Source organism: Panthera leo, chromosome E3 (genome assembly GCF_018350215.1).
Source record: "Panthera leo isolate Ple1 chromosome E3, P.leo_Ple1_pat1.1, whole genome shotgun sequence".
NCBI lineage: Eukaryota > Metazoa > Chordata > Mammalia > Carnivora > Felidae > Panthera > Panthera leo.
In genome coordinates, this window is record NC_056694.1 from 32,508,635 (window position 1) to 32,536,456 (window position 27,822).

General features: G+C 54.7%; 1 protein-coding gene and 1 long non-coding RNA gene across 4 annotated transcripts in view; one reads left to right on the forward strand and one right to left on the reverse strand.

Moving 5' to 3' along the window:
- Window positions 1–27,788, forward strand: part of EMP2 (epithelial membrane protein 2) — a 28,865-nt gene extending 1,077 nt beyond the window's left edge. The window contains exons 2-6 of one of the 3 annotated variants that reach the window (XM_042922185.1): window positions 7,394–7,514; window positions 21,214–21,352; window positions 23,704–23,794; window positions 25,720–25,866; window positions 27,529–27,788. In XM_042922185.1, the coding sequence (XP_042778119.1) occupies window positions 21,275–21,352; window positions 23,704–23,794; window positions 25,720–25,866; window positions 27,529–27,716 (504 nt within the window). In that variant the 5' untranslated portion in view covers window positions 7,394–7,514; window positions 21,214–21,274 and the 3' untranslated portion in view covers window positions 27,717–27,788. Of the gene's footprint in view, window positions 1–7,393; window positions 7,515–20,379; window positions 20,473–21,213; window positions 21,353–23,703; window positions 23,795–25,719; window positions 25,867–27,528 lie in introns of those variants that run through there. The other 2 variants (XM_042922184.1, XM_042922183.1) reach the window with 2 other exon arrangements.
- On the reverse strand, window positions 16,097–18,918 carry LOC122209894. The gene is made up of 3 exons (XR_006197818.1): window positions 18,563–18,918; window positions 17,754–17,886; window positions 16,097–16,398 (listed from the first exon to the last, which is right to left on the reverse strand). It is a non-coding gene; the product is annotated as an uncharacterized LOC122209894 (long non-coding RNA).
- Window positions 27,789–27,822: the final 34 nt, after the last annotated feature.

Here is a 27,822-nt window from a genome sequence, read left to right on the forward strand (position 1 = left end):
GTGTGTGTGTGTGTGTGGAGTGGGATTGGCTCAGGGGTGATCTTGTAATTTAGCGGTGTCTATACTGGAGAGGCAAGCCTGAAAAGTGACAGGCAGAGGAAGGGTGAGGGGCTTGGGAAGGCTGCAGCCCCAATCTTGTATGATCCCACTGTCGAAAGGCACCTAGGACGGGCAGATTCATAGGGCAGAAACAGAAAGTACAGGTTGCCAGGGACTGGGGCGGGGTGGGGGGTTATCGCTTAATGGGTAAGTTTTATGTTGGGGAGGGTGAAAACATTTGGGGTATAGACAGTGGTGAAGACTGCATGACATTTGGGGTGTATTTAATGTCACTGAATTCTACAGTTACAAGTGCCTAAATGATCGATGGTCGATTGTATGTATTTTTACCACCATTAAAAAAAAAAAAGTCTTCAGCCACCTCTTTACTTCCGTCTGAATTAGTGGAGTCTCAGAGGCTGCTGACCATTGCAAGCCACCTCTCCCAGAATTTGGCCTCGGTACAAGGAAGTAGAAGTGAGGCTGAGGAAGAGACAGGAGCCCGGGTCCCCCTAGGACTGCGGGAGGGACCCGGATGGGAACTGAAGCTAATGGAGTGTTTGCGGAACGCCTGTGCAGCATTCAGTGCGCCCACGCTCTCCCCTTCTGGAAGCTTCACACAGCTGCGTCCATCCCTGCTCCCAGGTGGCAGGTGGGGAGAGCCAGGTGGGAGACGTTAAGTCAATTTCTCAAGAGCACTGAGCTAGTGAGTGCCCAGAGCCAGACTTTGAACCTCCCTCTCCCCAAGCCCTCCCCTTATCCACCTGGAAATGCCCCGGTGGGTTTCCTGGAATGGGGCGGGAAGATGGGGGGGGGGGTGGGGAGACCCTTCTGGGAAAAACAGGGCCCAGATGCCCAGGGGGGCCTTGGCAGATGCCAAGCCCAGAGCCGAGGGAGGGGCATGGGGGTGGCAGGAAGACGCCTAACCTGTTTTCCCACTGAGGGATTTGGGATCTGCCCCCGCCAGGAATTGAGGGCCAGGAATTGAGGAGTGGGAGTTGGAGAGCGGGCCACGTAGCCTGGAGCTTGCTGTGTCCCTAAAGTGGGGAAACTGAGACTCCCTAAAGTGGGGAAATCTGGGGACTGGTGTCTGGGGTGGAAGCCACGGAGGTGGCCAGCCTGGTGGGGAGGCTCGGGGGGCTGCGGCTACACCGCCCACCCAGCAAAGTGACACCCTGTCTGGCAAACGGGGCTCCGTGGCATCTAACTGTAAATACAGGGCACGTCCATTCAGTCACCCCTCCCTGGCTTCACAAGACGCTGTCTTCCTGCGATGGAAGCAAACGTTTCACCTAGATTTCCTTTCTCAGCCTCGCACGTACATTCCAGGCAGGAGCCGAAACCACGTGCGTGTGCGTTCAGAGTCTCCATTTTACAGCCACAAGTGATTCATAGGTTGACTCAACTGGCCAAGTTTTCATCCCCTGGGGACTGTCCTGCCCCTCAGCGGCCTTCCTGGTTGATGGGGGCACAGCAGAGGCCAGCTCCCTGTTGCAGTAGACTCGGTCAGACGTGACCAGGAGGGGAAGTCTGTCGAGACAAAAATATAGAAGTGTTTTTGCAAGGCCAGATGGGACGGCCATTGGATTGCTGGCTGGTTGATGAGTCGTTTGGGAGGAAGAATCCAACCACCCTCCCTGGGGGGGCAGGTGTGTGTGTGTGTGTGTGTGTGTCTGTGTTTTGTAACATGTGGCCGCTGCCCAGCTCTGTGGACAAGTGGGGCTCTGACACAGAGCAGGGGTGGCGGCTGCCATGCCCGAAAGGTAGGGTGGGGTCCCAGGCACTGGAGCAGAGTCCCTGGAGAAGAGGCAGGTGAAGGTTGGTGCCGGGCTTCTAGGAGGGAGAATCAGCCCTGGACGTCGGCTTAGGAGAGCAGGCACTTGGTGGTGGCAGCTGGAGTGGGGAAAGGAGGCACCTGGCACCTTAGACGGACCGGAGGCCTGACTCTTGGACTTGGCTTCAGCTTGTCTGGGGAAGAATAGGGGTTGGGGTGGGGGTGGTGGGAAGCAGAGGCTCCCCTTTCTTGCCCCAGGCGTGATGGAGTTACCCAAGGCCCTGCAGGAGTTACCCAGAGTGCAGAGTGGAATCCTCCCCAGATGCATCTGGCTCTCGTTAGGGACAGGCCAAGGGGGGGGGGGGGAGTCTAAAAATATCAGAGGCAGAACTGCTACCCAGCGAGAGTGCTGGGCTAGTAACCGGATACCCAGGGTGGGGGCTGGTGGTGGTGCCTGTGACGCAGAGCTAGCGTAGCTCTGTTCCAGTCACTTGGGTTCTTCCAGGCAGCTGAGCCTTGGGCAAGGGCCTGGGAGGGGCGAGAGCTGTCTGCATTCAGGGCAGCCAGGGGCTAAGATGGGGAAATTTCAAGGGCGTGAGAACCTTAGAAAATCCCAGTTTGACAACTAGGGACACCCTGACTTGCCCCAGGTCACCCGGCAGGTTGTCAGCAGAATCAGGAGCAGATCTGGGTCTAAGGGTGCACTGCCCAGGAGCTCAATGGCATCGGAGCCGTCGTGGGGGTTCCAGGCCAGGTCCCCAGGATCAGGGTCCCTTATGGCATGTGCCATCCACCTGGGATGCTGAGTTTTCCGTGCTCACGTACTGATGGGAGAAAGGTAGACAAGACACTATGCCCAGGCAGTAGGTCACTTCCCGCTGGGCCTTGGGTCACTCTCGGGCCCAGCCGTTGGGCTCTGGGGGATGTTTGCCCATCCTGGGGCAGGATGTAGGGAGGAGGAGGGGCTGAAGGAGAACCAGCTATATGAGTCCCTCCCTCCTTCCCGTCTTAAGACACTGTTGGTTTTGTTCAAGAGGTATCTGCTGTGCCTAATGAGTAAGTTGTTAACGTGAATAACTGAATTCCTACGGCCCCCACTGTCCTTGGGAAGTGGAGCTGCTTTTGATCTAAAAGGGAAGTGAGGGCGTAGAGATTGCCCCAATTCCTGCCCTCTGTGGACAGGTTGGATGACCTCAGCTTCTAGAAGCTTCCTAGCATTCCTAGGTGGTGAGCTGGAGGAGGGGTCGCGGGGGGCGACATTTGGCATGGAGATTATCTTGAGGAATACGGGTGTAAAGGGTGTAAGCTCCCTCTCACCGTGTGGGATGTGGGGACGGAGAAGTTAAGTCCCTCACTGCAGATGGCTTCCCCGTAGAGAAGTCACTTGGAACGTTTCTGGTTCTGGCACTTCTGATCACCGACGTATCTGGCAAACGCCGTCAATAAATACGACTCAGAGTCGTCTCGTTCGTCTTGTTCTCACGAATGCTTCTCACAGTGTGTCGTCACTGGCGGCATGCGAGATATTTTTTGGAGTTCTGCAAGCTGAACGTGAACCAAGAAAGAGTAATCATGTCCTTGTGTCAGTTGGGGTTTCACATCAACGGCACCCAGACCGGTTCACAGATACACCGTTTGGTAGAGTGAAACTACAGTTGATGCTTTCAGCTTTAACACGTTTTTTAAAAAATAATCGAAGGGTGTCGTGGATAAGCCCGGCTGATCCAGAGCAAAAAGCTTAGCCCTGGCGTGACTGCCGTTTGGGAATTGGCATCACCGTGACCGGGATGGACACGCAGTTCACGCTTCGGACGACGCCACCGATCCTGGAGTATCTGTGAGCTCTCCGCCCCAGCTTCGCTTCCGCAGAAAGATCCGTGTGTCTGGCCTCAGACCTCGCAGCCACTCAGCTTCCCAGAGAGTCTCTCCCTTTAATGAGGGTCCTTGTGCTGCCCGGATGACCTCGGACGTTGCTCTGAGGATGGGAGGAGTTGTGTGTCGGTGTAGATAGGAGTGGCTTGCTTGAACCGAGGGAAGGGCGAGGGAGCGGCTGGCTGGCCCCCTTTCATCTTGCTGGGTACGATTTAGCAACTCTGTGCAGAGAGCTGCTACAGGCAGAGAGGGATTTCGCTGTCTTCCAAGGAGGCTGCAGCCTGGTCCAAGGATGCTTGTGCCAGGACCGGGACGGAGACAGAGATGTGGTTTCGTGGAAGCCGGTGGTTGTGGTGGGCAAAGGGTTTCCTTAAGCCTCGTGGGACGGGAGACGGGCTCAGCAGAGTCCCTAGGATTTCCCCAAGCAGCGATGGTCCTGGGTGTGCGGGCGGGAGCAGAGAAGGACGGCGGACAATGCTGGCGGCATCCCACTCGAGGAGCAGTGTGCAGGTCGCCTGCCGTTCAGGGAGGGCAGCAGGGGGCACGGAGCGGGACGGGGAGAGGGGGGCCGGGTGGAGGGGCTTTCCTCCAGATCCCCAAGAACCTGGCTAGGGAGGCGGGCAGGATGATGTTCACACAGCATTGTTGCAGTGGAAAAGGCAGAGAGAGAGAGAGAGAGAGAGAGGGAGAGGAGAGAGGCGGGGTGGGGGGGGGGAAGAGGAAGTAACCTAGAAGCAACCTAAATATCCACCGGTCGTTAACAGGACAGTTTACAGAGGTTAAAAGGAATGAGATTCATCTGTGTGTCCCGGTGGAGAAAGATCCATAAGGCTTTGTTATAGCAAAGCGATTGGTGGGGAAATACTCTTTTTGTATGAAAATCAACAAGGACTAGCAGCGTTTCCTGTGGCCTCGTATGTATCGTGTGGACGTAAGCAAGAGTGTCTGGAAGGACACATCAAAATAGGTCTGGTGGCTGCCTCTGGAGAAAGGGGAGGGAAAGGAAGAGCAATGGCAGGAATGGACACGGGAACCCCAGCCTCATCTGTACCAGAGAGCACGTGCTTCCTCTGTACCTGAAGTTCCATAAGTTCCAGTAACCCGGGGCCAGGGTAATGGGGGGCCATGCGGCCCCCGGGGAGCGTTCCCTTCGGAACATCCCACTGTGGACGCCTCGTGGGTGTAAGGGGTTTCCTGTCTGGGTGCTGTTAACAGAATGGGGCGACAGTGAATATAGTGGCCCCAGTAGGGCCATTATGAGAACCCCCGAAGGGTATCCAGGAGGCCTTGGGGAATGGGAGCTTTGAAGAGAATTCAGAGACACGTAAGGAGCCGGGGCTCGAGCCGCGTTTTAGGTTGGTTATCTGAGGGGAGTAGAAAATGGCTTGCATTCTGGCGCCATTGTCCGTGGCAATAATAATAATTACCATTGCTGTTGTTCTAGCATTTGTAAGGTGCAGAGCAGTTTCCTGGGCCACGGGCTTTGTATCCTTTATCTCATTTAAAATGAACACCAACCCGGGATGCCTGGCTGGCTCCCTCGGTGGAGCCTGCAACTCTTGATCTCAGGGCTGTGGGTTCGCGTCCCACGTTGGGTGTAGAGATTGCTTAAAAACGGAATCTTGGGGGCACCTGGGTGGCTCGGTCATTTGAGCATCTGACTTCGGCTCGGGTCATGATCTCGCGGTCCGTGACTTTGAGTACCACATTGGGCTCCCTGCTGTCAGCACAGAACCCGCTTCGGATCCTCTATCCCCCTCTCTCTTCTGCCCCTCCCCCGCTTATACACGCGCGCTCTCTCTCTCTCCCTTTCTAAAAAATGAGTAAACAGTAAATAAATAAATAAATAAATATTAAAAACACCAAACAACCGCCCCGTGAGGGTAGGGACTGTTCTAATTCCCATTAGTAGATGGAAAAGTGGAGTCTTAACATTTTTGCTTAAAACCACACAGTGGCTGTGTTTTGGATTTGAATCCAGGTCTGGTGGACCCCACAGACCCTGCTGCATTTGATGTATCCCGCCACGTCCGTCTTTGTGAAAACAGACATCTGCGTCCTCCTCTTGGAATAATCCCGGCCCGTCGAGCCGGGAAAGTTCCTTTGTTAGCACATGTTTTGGTGGGTGTCCCGGAGGCTGGCATCCTTCCTCCGAAGCCGGCCATCTGGGCAGGCCTGGGGGCCCCCCCCCCCCGGCCGTGAGCTCTCTGCCCCCCAGCCTGTCTCACGGAGGACGGACCCGCCCCTCCCCCAGGCCGTCTTGATTCTGTTTCAGGTGTGTGTGGAATGGCATTCTGGGAATCCCGCTTTGGCCAGGAACCTGGAGTCTAAAGCTATCCGTTCTTTCTGCTGGTCTTTGCCGAAGGCCAGGGCTGGTGGATGCGGGGACGGACCCATCCGGTGAGGTCACGGGGGTGCCTCCAGCATCCAGCACCCAGCTCAGCGTGCAGTAGCAGGTGCTCGGGGACCCTCTGTCCTGTGAAGTGCTGAGAGAGGGAGTCACCCTGGAGTCTTGGGGCTCCATGCTTCCCAGCCCACCCCAGAGGAGGATCCCAGGGGTGGGTGAGGAGCCAGCCGGAGGCTGCAGGGGGTGAGAAGGGAGGGGAGAGACTCGGGGGTGGGGTGGAAGAGATAACTGGGGCCGGGACAGCTAGCCGTTCCCTGTCCCTCCCGTGGCGGGCTCCGCCTGGAGCCGCGTCAGGCCCCGGATGGCACGGTCAGCGTCCATTTGTGTCAGTGACACGGGGTCACATTCTTCTAGGGCAGAGCCCGAAAGAGGCTTCGTTGCCGCCACGCCCAGAGTGCGGTCTGCACACCCACGGGCGTTAGGAGGCAGCTTCTATAGCATACGGGCAAACGTTAGAAACTGTGATGTGCTCATATTTATTTAAAATTTGCGTTACTAAAATGTCCATCGCTTGGCCCGGGATACGGCTTTTCCTTTGATGGAGTGATACACGCTTAAAAACGAATCGACTCAAGCTCATGTGTTTTAAAGACGGTTATGGGTCACGTGTGGCCCCGGGGGGGATACGCAGACAGGGCAGAACTGATAATAGTGTTGTCTCTGTCACTGTTTCCCTTCACTCCGTGATGTGCCCACCCCATCCCCCGCCCACCCCCAGATGCCGCGAGTGTTGGCTGCTAACACAAGCTCCCCCTTTCCTGGGCAATTTCGAGGACCCCCTCACCCCTCTGGAGACAGCCGGGAAATTGTGCTCCTGCCCCCTGGGTCTATGGACCACACCCCGGGGCACCTGCCCAGCTGTGTCCACGAGCCTGGCTGAGGTCCCGCCGCCCTCTCCCAGGTGGGGCCCTGGGGCTCTCCCAACGGTTTTCCAGGCTAGAGCTGATGAGCCTCGGAATATTCCTCTCCCTGCACCCAGAGGCTGGGTGGGACTTCCCAAGCGGAAGGAGGACACTGATCGTCTGGAGGCCCTCTTCTTGGAGATGCTTCCGGTCTCCACTCACCCTCCCTTCCGCCTCAGGGCCTGCACAGGGCTCTGGAGTGGCCTCGCGCCGTCAGGGGTGGCGGGTTACCGGCCCCCAGTGAGCTCAGCCATCTCTGCACACCGGCCTGTTCTGGACAGTCCGTGCAAATGGGGTCGTGTGCCGCGTGGCCTTTTGCGTCTGGCTTCTTTTCCCTCGCAGCACGTCTTCGTGGTTCTTCCCTGTTGCGGCACGTGTCGGTGCTTTCTCCCTTTTCAGGGCCGAATAATATTCCACCATATGGGTGTCACCGCTTGTGTTCATCCGTTCACGAGTTGCTGGACACAGGGGCTGCCTCCACCTCTTGGCCGTGGTGAGGAACGCTGCAGTGGACATTCAGGTACCTACTTGGACCCGTGTCCCCGTGTCTGTTGGGTGTATCCCTCCACGTGGAGTTGCTGCCTCGGGTGGTAACAGTGTTTAACTGCTCGAAGAGCAGCCAGCCTGTGTTCCAAAGTGGCTGTACCTTCTTATGTTCCCACCAGCAGGGTTCGAAGGCTCCAGGTTCCTGGGGGCTGGGGCCTCTGGGTCTAAGGGAGGACCCACCAAAGGGTCTGGGACCCGCTGACCCAAGTGAGTGGGCGGTGGGGGGGGGGTCTGGAAGGAAGAGGGGTGTGCCTGCTGTGTGGGCACCTGCCGGGGGTACAGTTGCAATCCGTGCAAGGTGCTGTTTTCTGCACGACGCTGCAGTGACTTTCGAAGGCGCTGGACACGTCACATGGCGCGAAATCACTCTGTGAGAGGTGGTTCCCTTTCCGATCCTCTTTCAACAATCCTGATTCCATCGAGGGAAAAATCTTAGTGGGTGCTGACACGTTTCATGCCTTTCCAACTTCGCGTTCCTTCTTCAGACGGTGCGTGTCTTCGGTGTAGCCCTCGGACAGACAACAGCACTGAGCCAGAACTCGGGGACTTTTGCGGGGGTGGGGGGGCGTTTGTTTTCACAATCAATCTCTATTTGTAGCAAGTGATGCTGATTTTCCACTGCCAGGGAGCCAGAAGATTTCTTTTAAAAATACGTGTATTTCTGTTAGCGAGTGGGTTTATTTAAAGACCAGGATGAAGTCGATTCCCAGAGTGGTAATCGAGAAGGTGATGGCAATGGAAGTCGGGAAAACCTTGTTCTGGGATGTAGGGCCCGATAATCACTGGTCTTCAGTGTTTCACAGAGGGAATCTCTTCCTGTCGTTTGTCCCCACTTCCCCCTTCCCTGCCCAGTTAAGGGGCGTGACTTGCCAACTCTCAAGTTAGCGAATCTGTATGGGCTGGGAACCCCAATGGAGAGATGCTGGGTTAGAGTTCTCCAAGAAGCAGAACCAACAGGATGTGTATATATAGAGAGAGATTTATTTTAAGGAATTGGCTTACGTAGTTATGGAGGCTGGTGGGTCCAAAGTCTGCACGGTGGGCTGGCAGGCTGGAGACCCAGGGAGAGGAGATGCTGTAGTTCAAGTCCGAAGGCCGTCTACTGGCTGAATTCCTTCTTGCTTGGAGAAGGTCAGCCTTGTTCCAGTCATGCCTTCGCCTGATTTGATGAGGCCCACCCACATTAGAGAGGATAATCTGCTCTTCTCGAAGCCCACCAATGTAAATGGTAATCACACCCCAAAACACCCTCACAGAAATACGGTGGCTCAACCAAGTTGACACAGCTAAGGATCACAGCTGCTTTAGGGGAGGCAAGGCACATAGCATTATATAAAACAGAATCCCTTTTAAATCATTCCCTTCCAGCCTTCCAAGGAGAAAGTCTCAGTTTTGTGCCAAGTTGCCTTCAAACTTCCCAAACACTTGTGACATCCTGTTTCAGCAAGGAGACAGCAAGTTGGCTTGGGACCTGGCTTTCAGCGGCCCCGGTTTCTAGCTGGCATCTAGTAACGTTGTTTTGTTTCCATTGTATTTCTTTTTCCCAACACCCTTGGTTAATGGCAGGCAACGAGGACTTTCCATTTGAGTCCTGGTACAAGGTTTCCTTTTATAAAGATGTAAGCTTAGGGGCGCCTGAGTGGCTCAGTCGGTGGAGCGGCCGACTTCGGCTCAGGTCATGATCTCACAGTTCGTGGGTTCGAGCCCCGTGTCGGGCTCTGGGCTGACAGCTCGGAGCCTGGAGCCCGCTTCAGATTCTGTGTCTCCCTCTGCCCTCCGCTGCCTGCACTCTGTCTCTCGCATTGTCTCAGAAATAAATAAACATTAAAAAAAATTTTTTTTATAAAGATGTAAGCTTAGAAAGTGAGGAACTCACTAGTACCAAGGGAATTACGGGACCCACCTGAAATTCCGAAGGTGGTACACAGGGGAAAGCGACGTAAGCATAGTGGGGCCGGTGCCCGAAACAGCCCCTCATGCTCCACGTTCCCTGAGCTGCCCGTTGCCATTTTTGACTTCTTTCCCCCCCCAGGAGACCGTGCTAGTGGTTGATTTCCATGTGGAGGGTCCCACCGGAGAGTGGTGGCAGTGGACAGGACGAGAGCACCCTGGCTCTGTGGGAAGGGCTGGCCTGGGGGCGGTGGTTCTGAGAAGCTCCTTGACCATGTTAATGGTCGTGGTTGCTGGCTTGCATCCCAGCCGCTGCTCTAAGCACTCGTGCTGTAGTATCTCCTAGAAGTCCTAGAAGGTAGGTGTGCCATCCTCATCCCCGTTTTACCAGTGGGGAAACTGAGGCACAGAGGGGTTACACTGCTAGGCTCCAGTCCAGTCAGTCTGGCGCTGTTTCCTTGCATATTTTGCCCCCGTTACCTCCTGTTCATCTTCTCCCCTCCGTCCACCTCCCCGTGTTAACTCCCCTGGAGGTGCGGGCCCGGCTTTCCTGGTCTGGGGGCTCCTCGGCCAGGCTACGTTGTAGGAAGCGATTCCTGGTCCCTGACTTGGCGGCACAACGCGTGTACAGAAATGCCAACTCTTGTCACTTAGGAAAGGTGACGGGCTGTTAACGTGAATGCCTCCGATCTCCCGGGGATTACTTGAAAGTCACTAGTACAGAGTGTTCTGTGAAGGCAAAAACATTCCCAGCCTAATGGCCGTGAGGATGGGGTGACGCCCCGAATCTGACGCCGGCTTCGGCCCCGGCTGCCTAATCCAGTTCCACCTCCCTGCCACGCTGACGTGCTGCATGCCTGCAGGGACACCAGCAGCCCTCTCTGGGCTGGGGTGTGGGTCTGCTGGGTGGCATAATGCCAAGGAGCTCCTTGGATGCCAGCAGCCGGCGGTGAGATCTTTAATTGAGGGGCTCAGGCAGCAGTCATGGGCAGGATGACAGTTACTAGGTCTTCTGCAAAAGCTGCCCAAGCCAGCAGACGTTCAGCAAATAATTGCCGCGCAACCTTGAGCTCTGGGGATATGATGAGCGAGACATTGTCTCTGCCCCTTGAGGACCGAATCTGATAAAGCAGTGTTTCCACTGTAGCAGTTAGCTTCTGCTGTGTAACAAACCACTCTGAAACGTCGTGGCATAAAACGGAAACTGTTCACGGAGAAACCTCGCTTCGCGAGCGCAGATCGTTGCGGAAACGTGCTTGTCCAAAGCGCTCGCGTACCAAGGCGAATTTCGGGAACGTTGGCTCGGTTGCGATCATGTGACATTTGCTATCGCCTACTGCTCGTATTGCGAGACATCGCTCGTTTATCAAGTTGAAATTTATTAGAAACGTTTGCTTGTCTTGCGGAACACTCGCCGAACACGTGACTCGCAATCCAAGGTTGTACCGGGTTTAGTTCGTGATTCTGCAGGTGGGTGGTGTGGGCTGGGCTCGGCTGGGCGCTCTCTTGGGTCTGTGGTCAGCTGGTGGGTCAGCTGGGGGCTGGCTGGTCGAGCGTGGTCTTTGCCGGAAAGGCTGATCTCTGCCCCGTCCAATCTCCTGCCCTCCAGCTTGTTCATGTGGTAGCTGAGCAGAGAGAGAGAGAGGAAGTACGTGAGGTCTCGGGAGGCCCCCGCTCCGCACTGGCCACTGCGTCCCTTCCACTGCCTTTTCTTGATAGAAGAAATCACAGGGGCAGCCAGGGTTCAGTGGGTGGGGAAATAGATTCCACCTCTTAAAGGGAGGAGACGAGTTGCAAAAATTTTGTTAAAATCGTGTGTGCTTCTGAACATGAGGGATGTTGGTCTGCCTTTTTATATTCTTGTGATGTCTTGCCTGGTTTTGGAATCGGGGTAATTCAGGCCTCCAAGGATGAGTGTTGGGGGGGGGGGTGTCGGAGGTGTGGGGGGGCGGGTTCCCTCTTCTTTGGTTTCATTCAGTTGGTGTTATCCTTTCTTGAGTGTTTGGCAGAATTCACGAGGGAAGCCATCTAGGCCCGGAGTTTTATCTTTGGGAAGGGGCTCCAGGCCCTTGATAAATATTTCTTCTTCCTTCTGGTAGCAAACTTGAAAAGAAAAATCTAGGTCTGGTTCTTTTTCTTAGCTGTTCAGCTCCTTGAACTCTGTCTCGTTCAGTCATTCCCTCCGTACCTATTTACTGAGCACCATCGACAAAGCCGGCACTGTTCTAAGTGCTGGGAGGGCTGCACCACACAGAAGGTCCCTGATGCCGTCACGGAGGAGAGCAAGAACGCCCAGGTAAACAGGTGCATTGTGGCATCAGGCCGCGGCAGGTGCCGTGGGAGAAGGATAAAGAAGGGCTATAATGTACGTCACTAAGATTGTCCTCAGCAAGTTTGCCTGTCTCTTCTTTTTTTTAACGTCTATTTTATTTTTGAGAGAGAGCGAGAGCGTGAGCAGGGAAGGGGCAGAGAGAGAGGGAGACAGAGAATCCGAAGCAGGCTCCAGGCTCCGAGCCGTCGGCACAGAGCCCGACGCGGGGCTCGAACCCATGAACCGCGAGATCATGACCCCAGCCGAGGTCGGACGCTTTACCGACTGAGCCACCCAGGCGCCTGGACGCCTTCTTTTCTAAGGTCTCCTCTCTCAGCCTCTGTTTCTGGGTCCCACCGTCCGCTCTTGGTTTTCTCCGCCCCCTGTGCTCACCACCCCCTCCTCCTCCGTCCCCTCCCCTGGCCCAGTGCTTTCTCCACGTGGGCTTCCTGTCCCACCTGCCCACCCGCCACACCGGCGGGTTCTGCTAGGTGCTCCTGTTCTCTCCTGAGTGAAGGTCCCACCCGTATTCCCACCACCTGGCCACGTGTCCACATCGTTCCCAGACTTGGCTAAACGTGCTGGGCCGTTGCCCTCGCCCTACAGACGTGCTCCTCCCGCTCGGACCCGCGTGCATCAGCATGCTCAAGCTGGGGGCCCCCCACCCCTCAGCCGGTGCCAGGCCTGGTGACTCTGCTTCTGAGAAGTTCTCGCTGGTGCCTCCGGCCTCAGCTGGTGCTCACCGGCTTGTTGCTGCCTCGGTCCAGACCCTTGTTCCCCACCAGGGATCTACCCCAAAGGTGTCAGCCCTTGGCCTGCTTCTAACCCACCCTCTGACTTCCAGAGGCAGATCTTGGTACTTTCCTCCTTAAGGGGCGCCTGGGTGGCTCAGTCCCTTAAGCGTCCGACTTGGGCTCAGGTCATGATCTCGCGGTTCGCGAGTTCGAGCCCCGCGTCGGGCTCTGTGCTGACAGCTCGGAGCCTGGAGCCTGCTTCGGATTCTGTGTCTCCCTCTCTCTGCCCCTCCCCTGCTCATGCTCTGTCTCTGTGTCTCTTTCAAAAAATAAATAAACATTAAAAAAAAAAAAAAAACAGTCTTCCTCACTTCCTGCTTTACTCATTTGTGTATCACCAGGGCCCGGTTTATGGGGGGCGCTCAGTAAATGCTCATTTACTCAGGAGCAGGGGACGACGCCTGGGTGGCTCAGTCAGTTAAGTGTCGGAGTTCGAGTCCCGTGTCGGGCTCTGTCCCGAGAGCTCAGAGTCTGGAGCCTGTTTCAGATTCTGTGTCTCCCTCTCTCTCTGCCCCTTCCCCTTCTTTTGCTCTGTCTCTCTCTGGAAAATAAATAAACATTAAAACAATTTTTTAAAAAAACAAGTAAATAAAAGCAGTGAGCAGTAGGCTAGACTCTGAGCCTGCTTCTGCCACCTGCTAATTTGATGGTATGAACAAATCCTCTCATTTTGACTTCTAGCCAGCAAAGGGGATCCTAGCTCTTGCCCATCTGTGTGACAGGGCTGTCACCTCCCTGACAAAAGGAAAAGGAAATTCAGATTTAGGGTGGGCAACGTTGTAGTTTCTCTAGTGCTGGGTTGCCTAGGTTCAAGTCCCAGACCCAGCCTTTACTGGCTGTGTGACCCTGGGGACGTCGCTTCACTTCTCTGAGCCTTTCCTTCGCCTCTAAAAGGAGGCTAATTGTGGCACCTACGTCATGGTGTTTTGTGACGAATGAGTGAGAGCCCAGAACAGTGCCTAGCACACGGTAGGCACCGAATGTCGCCTGCCACCATTGTTGACGTCGGACTGAGAGACTCAGGCCTGCGCAGGCAGGATCGTCCTCGGCGGCTTCTGCCCTGGAGCACCGCCGAATCCCCGTGTCCCGTGTGTGGCCGTGTCTGCCCCAAGCCCAGTGCTGGCTCCGTGCCCGGAAGCCCCAGCGCGGTGAGAGCAAAGCCGGGCCGCCCAGGGCAAAGGGGCTTCTGCCAGCATCAGGGCATCTCGGACGCCTGGATATTCCAGTGTGGCTGGTGTCCAGATACCAGGGCGGGAGGCCGAGCTGACCTCTGCCTTCCTGCAAACGGAGGCCAAAGCCACCGTCCCCTCCGAGTGCCGCGGGTGCTGGGAGGGGCCTGGGCTCCAGCCAGCTGGCCCGCCAGCTCCGGCGCGGGCCTCGGAGCCCCTGTGGCGGCACGGTGTCCCCCGGGCTTCAGTGCCCAGAGCGTCCTGGGCCTGTCCAGCCCGGGCTGTGGGTGGAGCGCTTCGGGGCCGAGGGAACACCCCCCCCCCCCCCCCCGCCCCGGACCTCCAGACGCCAAGCAGCCCAGGTCTGTTTTGCAAAGCTCCACACCTCAGGGCTGACCTCCTGCCCACAGTTCCTGGAACGGCGCCAACTCAGGCTGAGAACGGGCCTTGGTTTAAATTGTAGGAAGGACTCCGGGGGTGGGCTGAGTGGTCGTCTCAGCAGCGCGCCCTGTCCCGGCGGGAAGCTGGCCGGCTCTCTCTCTTGCTCCCCAGCACGTAAGGGAGCACATGCCAAAGCCGCTTCCTTTTAGGGGCTGCGGGGGTGGGGGGTGGGGGTGTCTCTCTAGGAAGGGGAGGCAAGGAGGGACCTTAACCTTCTTTTCACCTATAAGGCCTTATGGTGATGTCCCAGCATCAGCGGCAAGCCAAATGGTGCTTCTGGCAGAGGGAGGGCCAGTGAGTCACCAGCAGGACTTTGTCCCCACCCAGGGCCAGACGTGCAGTGCGTGAACACACACACACACACACACACACACACACACACACACACTTCAAGCAAATATCCGACCAAGGCACAAAAGCAGGACAGCCTCTCTACTAAAGAGCCAGTGACGAGCTACCAATCCTCGGTGTGTCCTGTTTGTTGTCTGAGGTCTGGCTGGGCATTTCTGGGAGCGCCGTCCCTCATCCCGTCGACCATCAGAACTTAAAACTCCCTGAGCCGCCAGTCCTCCTTCGCGTGCCCGGATTCTCCATAGCCCGCCCCCTCCCCCACACTGGCTCTGGTTCTGACGTCCGGAGGATGCTGGCCCCCTGAAAGCCATTCACTGCTCTTCCTACCCCGTTAAGGATTCTTTCTCTTGCAAATAATTCTTTTGACTCTGCAGTTCTAATACCCTGGGTTGTCTGTTATTTTATGTGATTATTTTGGTGGGTATTTTATAGCACGGAGAGCATTTAGGCCGTCAATCTGGAGATCCTTTCGCGTGGTTCCTACTGTGCACCAAAATCAAGGCTGTGGAGTGTCTGTGGGACCCACCTGAGTTTCTGGGTGGAAAGGGGGTGCATTGGGATACATTTTGAAAACAGGACTGAGTCCGTGTAGTGTCTGGGTGAGTGTTTTTAGTGATCAACGAGAGGCCTTATCCAAAATCCAGACCAGTCTCCAAGTAGATCAATAAAGACAGCGTTCGATTCAGTGGGGCCAGTGAGTGAGCCAATAGGATCAAAAATGCCAGAAACACTTTTTTTTTTTTAATGTTTATTTTTGGGAGAGAGAGGGACAGAGCATGAGTGGGGGAGGGGCAGAGAGAGACGGAGACCTAGAATCCAAAGCAGGCTCCAGGCTCCAAGCTGTCGCCACAGAGCCCCACACAGGGCTGGAACTGAGGAATGGCGAGATCGTGGCCTGAGCCGAAGTCGGACGCTTAACAACTGAGCCACCCAGGCACCCCTAAAGTGTATTTCTGGTTTTTTTTTTTAAGTTTTATTTATTTATTTTGAGAGAGAGAGAGAGCAAGCACACAGGGGAGGAGCAGAGAGAGAGGGAGAGAGAATCCCAAGCAGGCTCCACACTGTCAGTGCTGAGCCCAAGGTGGGGCTCGATCCCATGACCTTGGGTTTGTGACCTGAGCTGAAAGCAAGAGTCAGACGCTGAACTGACTGAGCCACCCAGGCGCCCCTAGAACGTGTTTCTTAATCAGACCCTCTCTAATAAGCCCCATCCTATCCCAGCCGTAGCTAATGGGCCTGTGCAGACACATGCTGCCTCCCCAGATCCCTCCCGCCTGCTGCAAAGATTGAAGGAAGTCCCACCAAAGGTCAAGGATGCAAGGATGGATGGCTTGACGCTTCCTGAGCCCTGTCACCCGATGTTAACTAGGCTGCCGTGTGATTTCCATTAGGCCCTAACCACGTGAGCGGGGAGGAGGGCAGCAGAAAATGTCCTGGAGCCCGAGGTGGAAAACAGGGGGTTGGAGTCCCAGCTCTGCCCAACTTTGGCAAATCACCTGCAGCCTTTGTGAGCCTCAGTCTTTCATCTGTAAAGTGGGGATAATGATACCTTGCCCTGCCGGCTTCACAGGGCTGACATGAAGGTCCGACACAAGACACGCCGTGTAAACTGCACCGCGACCTTTAATCATGAAGAATCACGTGGGGTGACCCCTCGGCGCACCCTCTCCCCGGGGACCTGCTGGACCTCCTCCCTGTCTTGGGGGCACGCGTGCATTCCTGTGCGCTGTCGCGGTCAGGGGCAAGTTCGCTAGTCCTCCCTGAAGAATGCCCGTCTTTCTTGTCATGTGGCAACAGCAGCTGGCAGAGGGCAGAGGAGGCCGGGGCTGGGAGAGAGGGCCTGGCTGGGTCGAATACCCCACGAGGGACGTCTCACCACGGGCTCGTAACTGTAACAGTGTTCTGCAATAGAAGACTCGGAATGGTAAACATTTGGCGAGAACTAAAGACAACAGACAGAGCCCCCGAGGGGTGGAAGAGGCAACTAGTAACGCCAAGGAAAAGAAGGGTTCTTCAAGGGAAAAAAATGCAGTCAAAGCACACTGTTTGTCTCTGTAGTTGACAAACAGCTACGTGGTCAAAAGGTCAAGGTCGATGATTGGCGAATGGCAAGACTGTATGGAGACGGAGAGAAAAGCTCACCCGTACAGCCTCCCTGCCCTCCTGCCTGGTGAAAGCCATGCTGGCACGTGGCAGAGGCTACTGGAAAATGCTTGTGGACATTGGAAACCTGTCTCCCGTCCTCCAAGGGGTCTCCCACTGAGCTCACGAGGGCACCTGGAGTGGGGGCCAGGACACCCTCCAGACCTGACCTTGCTCCTGCTTCCCTGTGGGATCAGAGCAATTCTCTGTGCCTGGTCTCGGTTCCTGCCTCTGGGCGATCAGGGCTTTGAGTTTTCTGAGAACATTCATAGTTACGCATTTTTAGAACTGCAAATGATAGCAGATAGCTTGCCGTGCACCGGGCACAGGCATGAACAGATAGATAATAGATAGATAGATAGATAGATAGATAGATAATAAACAAGTGAACAAAATGAGGTACCCTGAGGCCATGAAAGTCCTCGGAAGAAAATGAACTGGGGGACAGGATAGACAGCACCAGAGGGGGCGTAGGTGCTCATCGGGTGATCTGGGAGCTTCTCTGAGGATGGGCTGTGGGAATTGAGACCTAGACAATGCGAGGGAGAGCCTGCTGAGGGCGGAAAGGAGGGTGTCCTCCAGGGAACTCTCCTCCAGAAAAATGAGACCAGGCCAGCCCGGTAGAGCACTGAAGGCCGCAAGAATAGGGAAAGCAAGAGGCATCGGCATTCAGTAGGGCATTTTTTGGAGGGAAAATAAATCTCTGTGAATGGCAAGGATAAATTCGGTGCCACCTTGGGTTTGGTGGGCTGGCCTTCATGCAGCCCCCAGCCCCGGGGGGTTTGTCTGTCCTTCAGTATCTCCAGAGAGGGTGCACGGAGACCCCGTGCCGGGGTGAAAGATGGGTGCGTGTCACGAGGAGAGCACCGCTGGGAAGGGAGGGCCCAGGGGATGCCAGAGGCTGGTCTGTGCTGGCCAGAATTACACTCCCTGGGGAACTAAGGGTGGTAATAAGTCAAAGACGTGGCATCGAGGCTTCTGCCCCCACACGGGACTCTGCACAGCTGTGGGTCCAGTAGGTCAACTTTGAAGATGGAGTATGGCACAGCACTAAGTGTCCAGTATGGTCAACTGAGCCAAAAAAATTAACAGTAAAATCCACTACCTGCACGTACCCTTTGACGCGGCACCCCCACTTCTAGGACTCTGCGGAGAGCAGTGTAAGGGGGCTCCCGGCTGGCTCAGTTGGTGGAGACTGCACCCCTGCATCTCAGGGTTGTGTGAGCCCCACGCCGGGTATAGAGATCGCTTAAAAATAAAATATTAAAAAGAAAAGGAAATAAGTGTAAGTATATCTCTGGGCAGTCCGGCGTGAAATAGCAGGACGTCCGGAAAGGACCTGAATGGCCGTCAGCAGGGAACCAGTTGAGCAGACTGGCTTCAGCCACACAGCCCAACACCAGGCGGCCATGCCAACGACGAGGTGGAATCCTGTGCGCCCGAAGAGGATGATTAGTGGTGGGAAAACCAGGCTGGAGAATGGGCTCCCGATTCCACACCCGGTTCCCCCCTCGGTGAAGGGAAAGCGAGGCTCGAGGCGAGCAGACGTTTCCGCTCCCCTGGGTAGGGAGGAGGTGTGCGGAAGAGCAAAGCACCGCGCAGCGCGCCCTGAGCTCCACCAATCCGGAAGGTGGGCGCTGGATGCCCCCTCCAATCAGGAGCGGAGGAGCGGGTGAGGGGCGGAGCAGGAGGCCGGAAGTGTCACCCAGGTGCAACTCCCTCCACACGGAAACCGGAAGAGTGTGGAATAAGTGTTCCCACGTAACTATTTATGGAAGGACACAGAGGAAAATGGGAAGAGGGGTTCTCTGAAGGAGAGGAAGTAGGAGCCTGGCCTCAGAGATAGTGGTAAAGGGACCCTTGACGTAAAGGTGCAGGAGTGAAGGGCCCTTCTTTAAAGGTTTCTGGGATCTCTCCTACTTACGAATGGTTTCTTCCAAAGCCTGTGGTGAGGTCACTTGCCGTGTCAGGTCCACAAGTTCTTTTTGTCCCATTTTGCTTTCATGGGAGATCCAGACATCATCGTGGGGGAACACTAAGGTTGCATTTACTTCTCTATTTCCTAATTTTCCTGGACACCTAACAGTTCAAACCAATCTGTAGCCACCCTTGTTTGCCCCTAGATCTTTGTCTTACACTGGACTCAAGACATTTTGTAAAAACTTAGCGTCTTCTCTGCGGGAGCTCCTTCATAATGTCTGGAATTCCAACCGAACTCACTCCCAAGTGTTAAAGCAGTGCCTTCCAGACATTAGGCGTTCTAGAACCACCCTCAGGCTTTTTGCTAACACTGAAGACTTCCCATCCTTTTATTTACATAATATTTTTCTTAAATGATTCACTTTTGAAACTTCAGATTTGTTTTGGGGCGCCTGGGTGGCTCAGTCAGTTAAGCTTCTGACTCTGGGGATGGGCTCAGGTCACCATCTCACAGCCCATGGGATAAAACCCTGCCTCAGTCTCCATGCTGATGGTGCGGAGCCTGCTTGAGGTTCTCTCTCTCTCCCTCTCTGCTTCTCTCTCTCTCTCTCCCTGTCTCTCAAAATAAACTTTTTTTTAAAAAACTTCAAATTTGTTTTAAAAGGATATTTCATATTACTACTGTAAGTAGTGTTACTTATGAAAAGAACCTTTTAAATTCTTAAATTCTGGCTACACTCTATGACCTACCCGAAGTTCTGCTTATTCTTTTTGTAAAAAAAAATGGCAAGTGTTTGAGACAGGCTAACACCAAACTGGGTCTTTTTCCTTGGTGGACTCAGAAGGATTGGATGGGGACTTTCTTACTTCGTGGTTCAGTGTTATTTAATGCCCTATCAATCAACGTATCAACCCAAACCATGCCCTACAGCATTTGAATTCCACACTTCGGAGAAACCAGAGTTAGAGCCTTTCTCCCCTCTTCTGGAAAGTTTTAGTTATGTGTCCATATGCTTTTGTGTCATCTGAACTGGATAATATATTAAGTCCATTATCCCCTGGCATTTATGGCCCTGCCTGATTAGGTTGGCTTTTTGGTAAGGGTCAGAAACACATCTGTTTGGAGGCAGCCTACGATGGCAGCTAAAAATGATGCAGGCGTAAACAAAGGAGTATTTGTCCTTTTAACAAGAATTGGAAGAATTTCTGAGCTGGTTCACGGATTCTTCCCGAGCGATGATGCGCAGAATCGCCGCCGGGACCGCGCAGGCCGAACTCTGGAGCCGCGGCTCCTGGCTCATTGTTAGGGAGTCCTAGGTCTTGGGGAGTCCCCCCGTGTGAGCCCATGAGCCCCTGCCCCCCATGAGGGAATGATGAGTCCCGTGAGTGAGAGAGCATGGTCAGAAAAGACAAGCCCCCCGGGTACGAATGCCTTTGGTGCTTTTGAGCAGCTCTCCAGTATCACTTTAATCCACTTGCTACAACCCTAGCTCTTCGGCAAGAGTTCCAATTTCACTTGGCTGTCGCTTCCTATGGTGGAGTATGCAGACTGTCCAGCCAGAGTAAAAAGTTTAGCCTGAGATCTCAGTGGTTTAACATCCAAAGGCTTCTTCGTCAATCACAGTATCTGTCCAAAGCGTGAGGCTTCAACGAGCGGTGGCTGCACCATCCCGGCCACTTCATGGGGGAGGGATGTGGGAGGACGCACACCTCCTCTTCAGCCCGCAAATGCGCGCCAGGGTTGCTTACAGCCCATTGGCCAGAGTTAGTCATAAGGCTCCAACCTAACTGCAAAGGAGGCTGGGAAATGTAGTCCTGTCAGGCCCAGAGGAAAATGAATCCGTCGCAGCTGTCTACCATCCACCATGTTTCCATTTTGTGGTTAGATGTTCACATAGGGATGGATGTTAAGAGGTGGGGTGTTTGAGTGGGGATTAATTTTATAAATGGTCAGATCGTTAGGAAATATGTTCGCGTCGGGATCACTTTAGCTCTGTTAAGCACCATTGCTGTGATCATGAATACTCAGACCTCCAGCCTCCTGGGAGCTGTGAGCCTCCCAGGGCATTGCCACCATTGCCTGGTGGGTGGGGGATCAGGGAACAGCATTTTGGCACACATAGAGCCGCTCGTTCCTGCGCCGGCGCCCATAGTGTGCTGCTTTGAAGAGGTGCGTGCTTTTCTGAATTAGCGATTTTAATCGGTCCTCACCCGACTTCCTCCACAAGGGATATTTGGCATTTGGATGCAACACGGAGTAGCTCCTCATGCCAGACTTAAGTCTATACAGGGAAGGAGAGATGAGAGAAGAGCTGGGTTGTTTTTTTTTTTTTTAACTTTTTAATGTTTATTTATTTTTGAGAGAGAGAGAGAGAGCACAGGCAGGGGAGGGGCGGAGAGAGAGGGAGACACAGAATCCAAAGCAGGCTCTGGGCTCTGAGCTGTCAGCACAGAGCCCGACGCAGGGCTCAAACTCACAAACCGCGAGATCACGACCTGAGCCGAAGGCAGACACTTAACCTAGTGAGCCAGCCAGGCACCCTGAGAAGAGCTGTTTTTGATTTGCTAAAACCCCCACTAAAAACTGCCTATTTTTTGCTTAATTTTGCTCTGCCATTGACACGTGTATTTCTCTCTCTCTCTCGCCCCCTTTAGCATCTCTCTCTCTTCCTCTGGACTTTAAACGCAATCCCTCGCCCCTCCGTGCCCTGTGAAAATGTTGGTGCTCCTGGCTTTCATCATCGTCTTCCACATCACCTCTGCAGCGTTGCTGTTCATCGCCACCATTGACAATGTAAGTTCCCTTTCTTTCCAACCGTCCCAGAGCCCCTGGATCCTACAGTCTGTAGAAGCAGGATTGAGAAGTTGCCCAAGGCGATTAGGATACGGGCTTGTCCTCCCCCGTGAGACATGCCCCTCTCAGCTCAGGCCTCGGGGCTCGGCCAAGTGTGGAGGTTCAGAGCATCTCACGGTTAGGTCTGGGTGCACAGGCACCTGGATCTTCTTGTCCCTGATCCCCCACATGCCTGGTGTGATGCCTTGGGTGTAGGAAGCTCTTTCCTTGAATTCACTTGAATTCATCCCTCCTCTGGGTAAATTTCTTAACCTCCACACTGTGCCATTCCGGGGCCGGACCATTCTTTGCTGTGGGGCCGTCCTGTGTCATGTAGGGTACTTAGCAGTATCTTTGGTCTCCACCCACTAGATGCTATTTTGTGACAACCAAAAACGTCCTCGGACATTGCCAAATGTCCCCAGGCGGGCAAAACCACCCTCAGTGGAGGCCCACTGCCCTAGATCCCCCAGGTGACCCATCCCAGGTGATTTCTGCCCTTCCTGCCTTTAACACCTTACAAGTCAGGAACCCTGTTGCTAGACCCCCCCCCCCCAGTTATGCCTTCCCTGGCAGAGCTCATGCTTGGAACTTTCCTGCTGCCCGTGCTCCCGGAAACATTGAACTCTTACTTTCATATCCAGCCTGCGGCCGTGTAGCAGGGATACATTTGAGAAACAACCCATCGGTAAAGACTAATGGGTCTCCTAGCAGGAAATGAAGCTTGGTACCAGAGGTCCTCCTGGCCCGCACTTAGCCCCACAGGCCTGGCTTCCATCCTGATCGTTTCAAACTCAGAAGCATTTAGAGTCAGAAACACGGCTCAGCAAGCCTCGGCTGCGCCTTCCGCGTGGCCACCAATGCTGCCGACATCGAGGACTCCTGTTGATCGATCATCATATGGGAACCTAGATTATCACACCGCCTGCCCCTTAGCGCTCACCCTGGCCAGGTCCTGCGCTAGGTCCTTATACATGAACCCACGCATTTGGTCCTTACCTCAAGCCTACGAGACGGGTCCTCTTCTGACACGGTTTTATGATGCGGGAGTTGGGCCTCCGGGCAGTTGGACACCTGTGCTCGGCTCACCTGCAGTCAGTGGCGGGACCGGGATTGGAGCCCTTCCTGACCCTGGATCCTGGAAGGGAGGTGATCGCAGTGATCAGTCTGGGTTCCAGAAGGGTCTCGAGGAGTTGCTCTGCGGGGCCAGGGCAGAGATCACAGTGATGCTGTGGCTTAAAGGGTTTGGGCCTCTGTGACATAAATGGTAGTGAGCGTTCTTTTAGAATCCCCTTTCTCTGTGCTTTGCAACTTCCCCTTTGAGATCCTGAAAGGGTCGCCGACATCATGAGAGGGATAGACAGACATGAGGGGCAGAAGAGCCCTCAGCCACAGCACCAGCTAGTCCTTTGGGGCACCGTGGGTATTTGTAGTGCCGTGGCACTTACCAAGAAGACATGGACAGGCTTTTTTTGGCCAGTTGGTAAGTCACGGTGTTCATTATGAGTTAGGAATTACTCTTGGCACGTAGCTGGCACATGGGAGCTCGGTGAATGTTTGATGACTGGACAGATAGGAGAGGGGGATTCCAGTCTTTGGATGGATAGAAGACAGAAGAAGGGCCCAGTGGGGGCAGGGAGCTGTAGAAGGCACAGAGAGGAAGAAAGCATTTGGACCGAAAGCAGAATTTGGCCTGCTCGTCTCCTCCACAACAGCCTTTGCCCCCGGATTTCAGCCTTTCTGGCTGCCCCCTGACGTCGCCCCTATAGTTCGTGTGGATTTGCCGCTATGAGCTCTTGTTATTGCCACATGAGCCTCATTCGCTGCTGAAAAGCAGCCCAACAGCACGGACCTCGCTTGGGAGCCTGTCGGACGTGCAGAATCCCAGCCCCACCCCAGACCTCTCAAATCAGAATCTGCAGTTTTCTAATTTTTTTTAAATGTTTACTTATTTTTTCGAGAGAAAGACAGAGCATGAGCACAGGAGGGACACAGAGAGAGGGAGACCCAAAATCTGAAGCAGGCTCCAGGCTCTGAGCTGTCAGCACGGAGCCCGACGTGGGGCTGGAACTCACGAACTGTGAGATCATGACCTGAGCCGAAGTCGGACACTCAACCCACTGAGCCACTCAGGCGCCCCCAGAATCTGCATTTTAACCAGATTCCCAGGGGCCCCACATGCACCCTGCAGACTGAGAAGTGCTGGTCCCGTCCCGAATATTTGTTTCCCGCTGTGCCTCGCACCTGGGTAGAAGTCAATGCTTTCGTGATTAACCAACCGCCCTTCCCTGTGTTTCTGCTTTGTGTTCCAGGCCTGGTGGGTAGGAGAAGAGTTTTTTGCAGACGTCTGGAGAGTGTGCGTCAACAACACAAATTGTACAGAAATCGATGCCAGCTATAAGGGTGAGTGCGAAGCTGATACAGAAACACGGAGCGAGAAAGGAACGCTCAGGCGGAGGGCTCCCCTGTTCGCCGCTTTCATACCCTCTCCTGTGCTCTCGGGGTACTTGGAAGGGGCTGGCCCAGTGCTCCGTGCAGGCCAGAGACAGGAGGGGTGTGCAGAAACCAGCTAAGCCGCACCCCCTCCGCCGCCCCGGTTCTTGGCCAATCAGAGCTTCCGTTTCTCGCGAGCTGTCAGGCCACTTTTCCCGGTTTGGGCACAGCCACCTTCTCCCGTGTCCTCACAAGGCGGAGAGCAGAGAGCCCAGAGCCCAACAAGCTGCCGGGTGTCTTCAGGAGGGCATCCTGCTCATGAGGGCTCCGCCCTCACGGCCCGATTCCCTCCTAGAGGACCCACGTCCGAACGCCATCCCATCGGGGGTTAGGATTTCAATAGAGGAGTTTGGGGGAGGCATAGTCAGCCCACAGCAGCCCCAAACTGCACCATCCCTGGTTCACCCGGAACCGTGAGATCGTGACCTGAGCCGAAGTCAGACGCTCAACCAACTGAGCCACCCAGGTGCCCCCTGGATTTTTATGCTTCATAGAGCTGTAATTTACAAATCAGAAACTGCATACTTCTTAAGGGCTCAGTTCAAAGAGTTTTCCCAATGCTATATACGCCCGTGCAAGAGAGAGAACTTTCCCATCACCCTAGAAAGTTCCCTTGGGCCCCTTTCCACTCGTTTCCCGCCAGCCCCGTCCCGAGGGCAACCACTTCTGACTTGTGTCACTATAGTTCCCTCTGCCTGTTGGGACTTGATACAAATGGAGTCGTACAGTGTGTATTCGTGGGCGGGGGGCGGGGGCGGGCTTCTTTCCTCACTGCAAGGAATGGGGTAAGGGCCCAGGTGCTCTGTGGATGGCACTCCTGATGTACAGCCAGGAGGGACCGTGAGCCACTGCTCTAAGCATTTCATTAGATACTTCCAAATTGGGGCGCCCGGGTGTCTCCGTCAGTTAAGCATCCGACTTCAGCTCAGGCCCTGATCTCACAGTTTATGGGTTCAAGCCCGGCCACGGGCTCTTTGCCGTCGGCATGGAGCTTGCTTGGGTTCCTCTGTCTCCTTCTCTCTCTGCCCTTCTCCGACTTGTTCTTTCTCTTGAAGGAAATAAACTTAAAAAAAAAAAAGTACTTACAAACTATGCTTTCCTCCAGTCAGTTTCAGGCAAAACTGGGGAAAAAGAAGAAGGTTTGTCGTTAGGTTTTCCCGTGCAACTTTGGCCACCGTCTCCTCACCCGTGTTAGCTGCATCCTGGTGATGACGTTCAGCCCTTATGCGGGACTTCCTGCTTGCAGTGCCCCCTAAAATCCTTACATGGATGGATTCCTTCTGCTTGCCCTGCCTGAAGGCGGGGGGCAGGGGGGAAGCTGGGAACCACGCAGGTGGCTCCAGCCTGTGCCCTTGATCCCTTGTCTACACTGGCAGTGTGTAGCTTCCGCTGTGTCCTTCCGTGCGATGCCCTCCATCCAAGCCCAGCTCTTCTCTCTGCTGGGACTTCCTTCTGCCGAGCCTGGCTCTCCAAGGCTGATCCGAGAACCCTCCCTTTCTCTTCTCCTAAGTAGCAGTCATAAGGCTGATTCCCTTATAGTTAGGGGGTATTCAGTAGTCAGTTCTCAGAGCACTTTCTGAAGGTCCCTTGGGCCCGTGAGCCCCACGTCCCCAAGAATCCCTCTGGAGGCCTGTAGGACGTCGGGGATCATGTGGTCCAGTGCACAGATGGACACCGAGGGGGAGGGGATGCTGGGAGGACACCTGGCCGCTCTTGTGCTCGCAGTGTGCAAATGTCCGTTTACCTCCTGTCGTCCTCACTCGGGAGCTGCCACTGTCACTGTGGCCCCGGGAGTCTGCGGTCCTCGGTCACGCTCTCTCGCCCTCTCCCCGCAGATTATTCCACGGTGCAGGCGGTCCAGGCCACCATGATCCTGTCCACCATTCTCTGCTGCATCGCCTTCCTGATCTTCGTGCTCCAGCTCTTTCGCCTCAAGCAGGGAGAGAGGTTCGTGTTAACCTCCATCATCCAGCTCATGTCATGTAAGTAGAGCGACGGGCTTCCTGTCATAAGCACTCCCCTCCCGGGAGCTCCCCTCCCTACTGCACCATGACTAGGAGCCAGGAGCGGCGGCAGGTGAGGTCTGAGAGAGGAGAAGCCGGCCGCCACGCTGCGGCGGAACCTTCTCTACGTCAGAGTCTGGGATTTAGTTGGGGGGTCAGGGCAGGCGTCCCCAGGACATGAAGTCTGAGCTGGGATCTGTAGGATAAGTAGGAGTTGGCGTCTAGAACGTGCTGTCTTGATACTGAGGGGAGCGGCAAAGGTTCCCCCAGGGAAGATGCCGCTAATGTCTGTGTGTGCTGGTGATTCGGTCAGGATGGCTTTTGGCTTCAAGTAAGAGAGAAATCCAATAAACAAGGGCTTCAGCCACAAAGACCTTTACTTTTTTTATATGACAAAGAGCTTGAAGGTGGAAGGAGCCATTGTTGGCCTGGCAGCTCAGCAGCATCAAGAGCTTCCACTCGGTTCTTTGATGCTTTTCATCTTCAGAGTGTCAGTGACGACTTCCTCATGGCCCCCAAAAGGCTGCTGCAGCTCCAGACATTCATCCTAACCTCACAGTATCTAAAGCAGTAACAGGGGAAAGTACAGCAACAGAAGACGCATTCTCCTCCCTATCTGTCTCTTTGCAGGGAGTACTATTTTTCACTGAAGGCTTTTTCTGCGGCCAGAACTGGGGCACATATGGGTCCATAAAGTATAGCAAGTAAACAGGAATAGGACTGCTGGGTGGGGGAGGGGAGGGGGAGATGGTTGGCAAACGGTGGTCCACGGGCCAAATCTGGCTCACTGCCTGTTTTTTTCTTTTTTAAATGCTCATTCATTTTTGAGAGAGAAAGAGAGAGTGTGTGAGCGGGGGGAGAGGCAGAGAGAGAGGGAGACCCAGAATCTGAAACAGACTCCAGGCTCTGAGCTGTCAGCACAGAGCCCGACGCGGGGCTCGAGCTCACGGTCCGCGAGATTGTGAACTGAGCCGAAGTCAGACACTGCCTGTTTTTATAAATAACATTCTAGGGGCGCCTGGGTGGCTCAGTCGGTTGAGCGGCCGACTTCGGCTCAGGTCACGATCTTGCGGTCCGTGAGTTCGAGCCCCGCGTCGGTCTCTGTGCTGACAGCCTGGAGCCTGTTTCGGATTCTGTGTCTCCCTCTCTCTGACCCTCCCCCATTCATGCTCTGTCTCTCCCTGTCTCAAAAATAAATAAACGTTAAAAAAATTTTTTTTAAATAATTCTACTGGAACATAGCCCTGGCCACTTGCTTGCACAGTGTGGCTGCGTCCACGCTCTGGCGGCCAAGCTGAGTAGTTGCGACAGAGATCGTAAGTGGCATACGAACCCTAAACTCTTCGCTGTCTGGCTGACGCCTGGCTTACACCGGTTCTGACTCACCCTCCGGGCCGTGCCGACGGCCACCCGAACAAAATCGGGTCCGGCTAGCAACAAGTGCGAAGTCAAGCATTCACGGGGTAGGCGGCAATATTCTGCTGCAAAACATTAGTTGTGATCTTTCCAAAAGACCAAAAGTAACTACTCCCCGGTCACCGAAGCTTACGTGCGTCTTCTTCTCCAGCCGCGGTCCCCGCGGGGGGCTGGTGCACGCCGTGTCAGTGGTCCGTGATCTGTTTATTTGCTTTCTTTGGACAGGCCTGTGCGTTATGATAGCAGCTTCCATTTATACAGACCGGCGCGAAGACATCCACAAGAACAACGCGCAACTGTATTCGCTGACCGTGGACGGCAGATATGGCTACTCCTTCATCCTGGCGTGGGTGGCCTTTGCTTTCACCTTCATCAGCGGCCTCATGTACCTGATACTGAGGAAGCGCAAATAGGACACCCAGAGCTACGTAGCGTTTGCTGCAGTACAGAATCCACATTCAGATAACCGTTTTGTATATAATCAATTGTGTGTGTGCGTGTGGTTTTTCTAGCAAACAT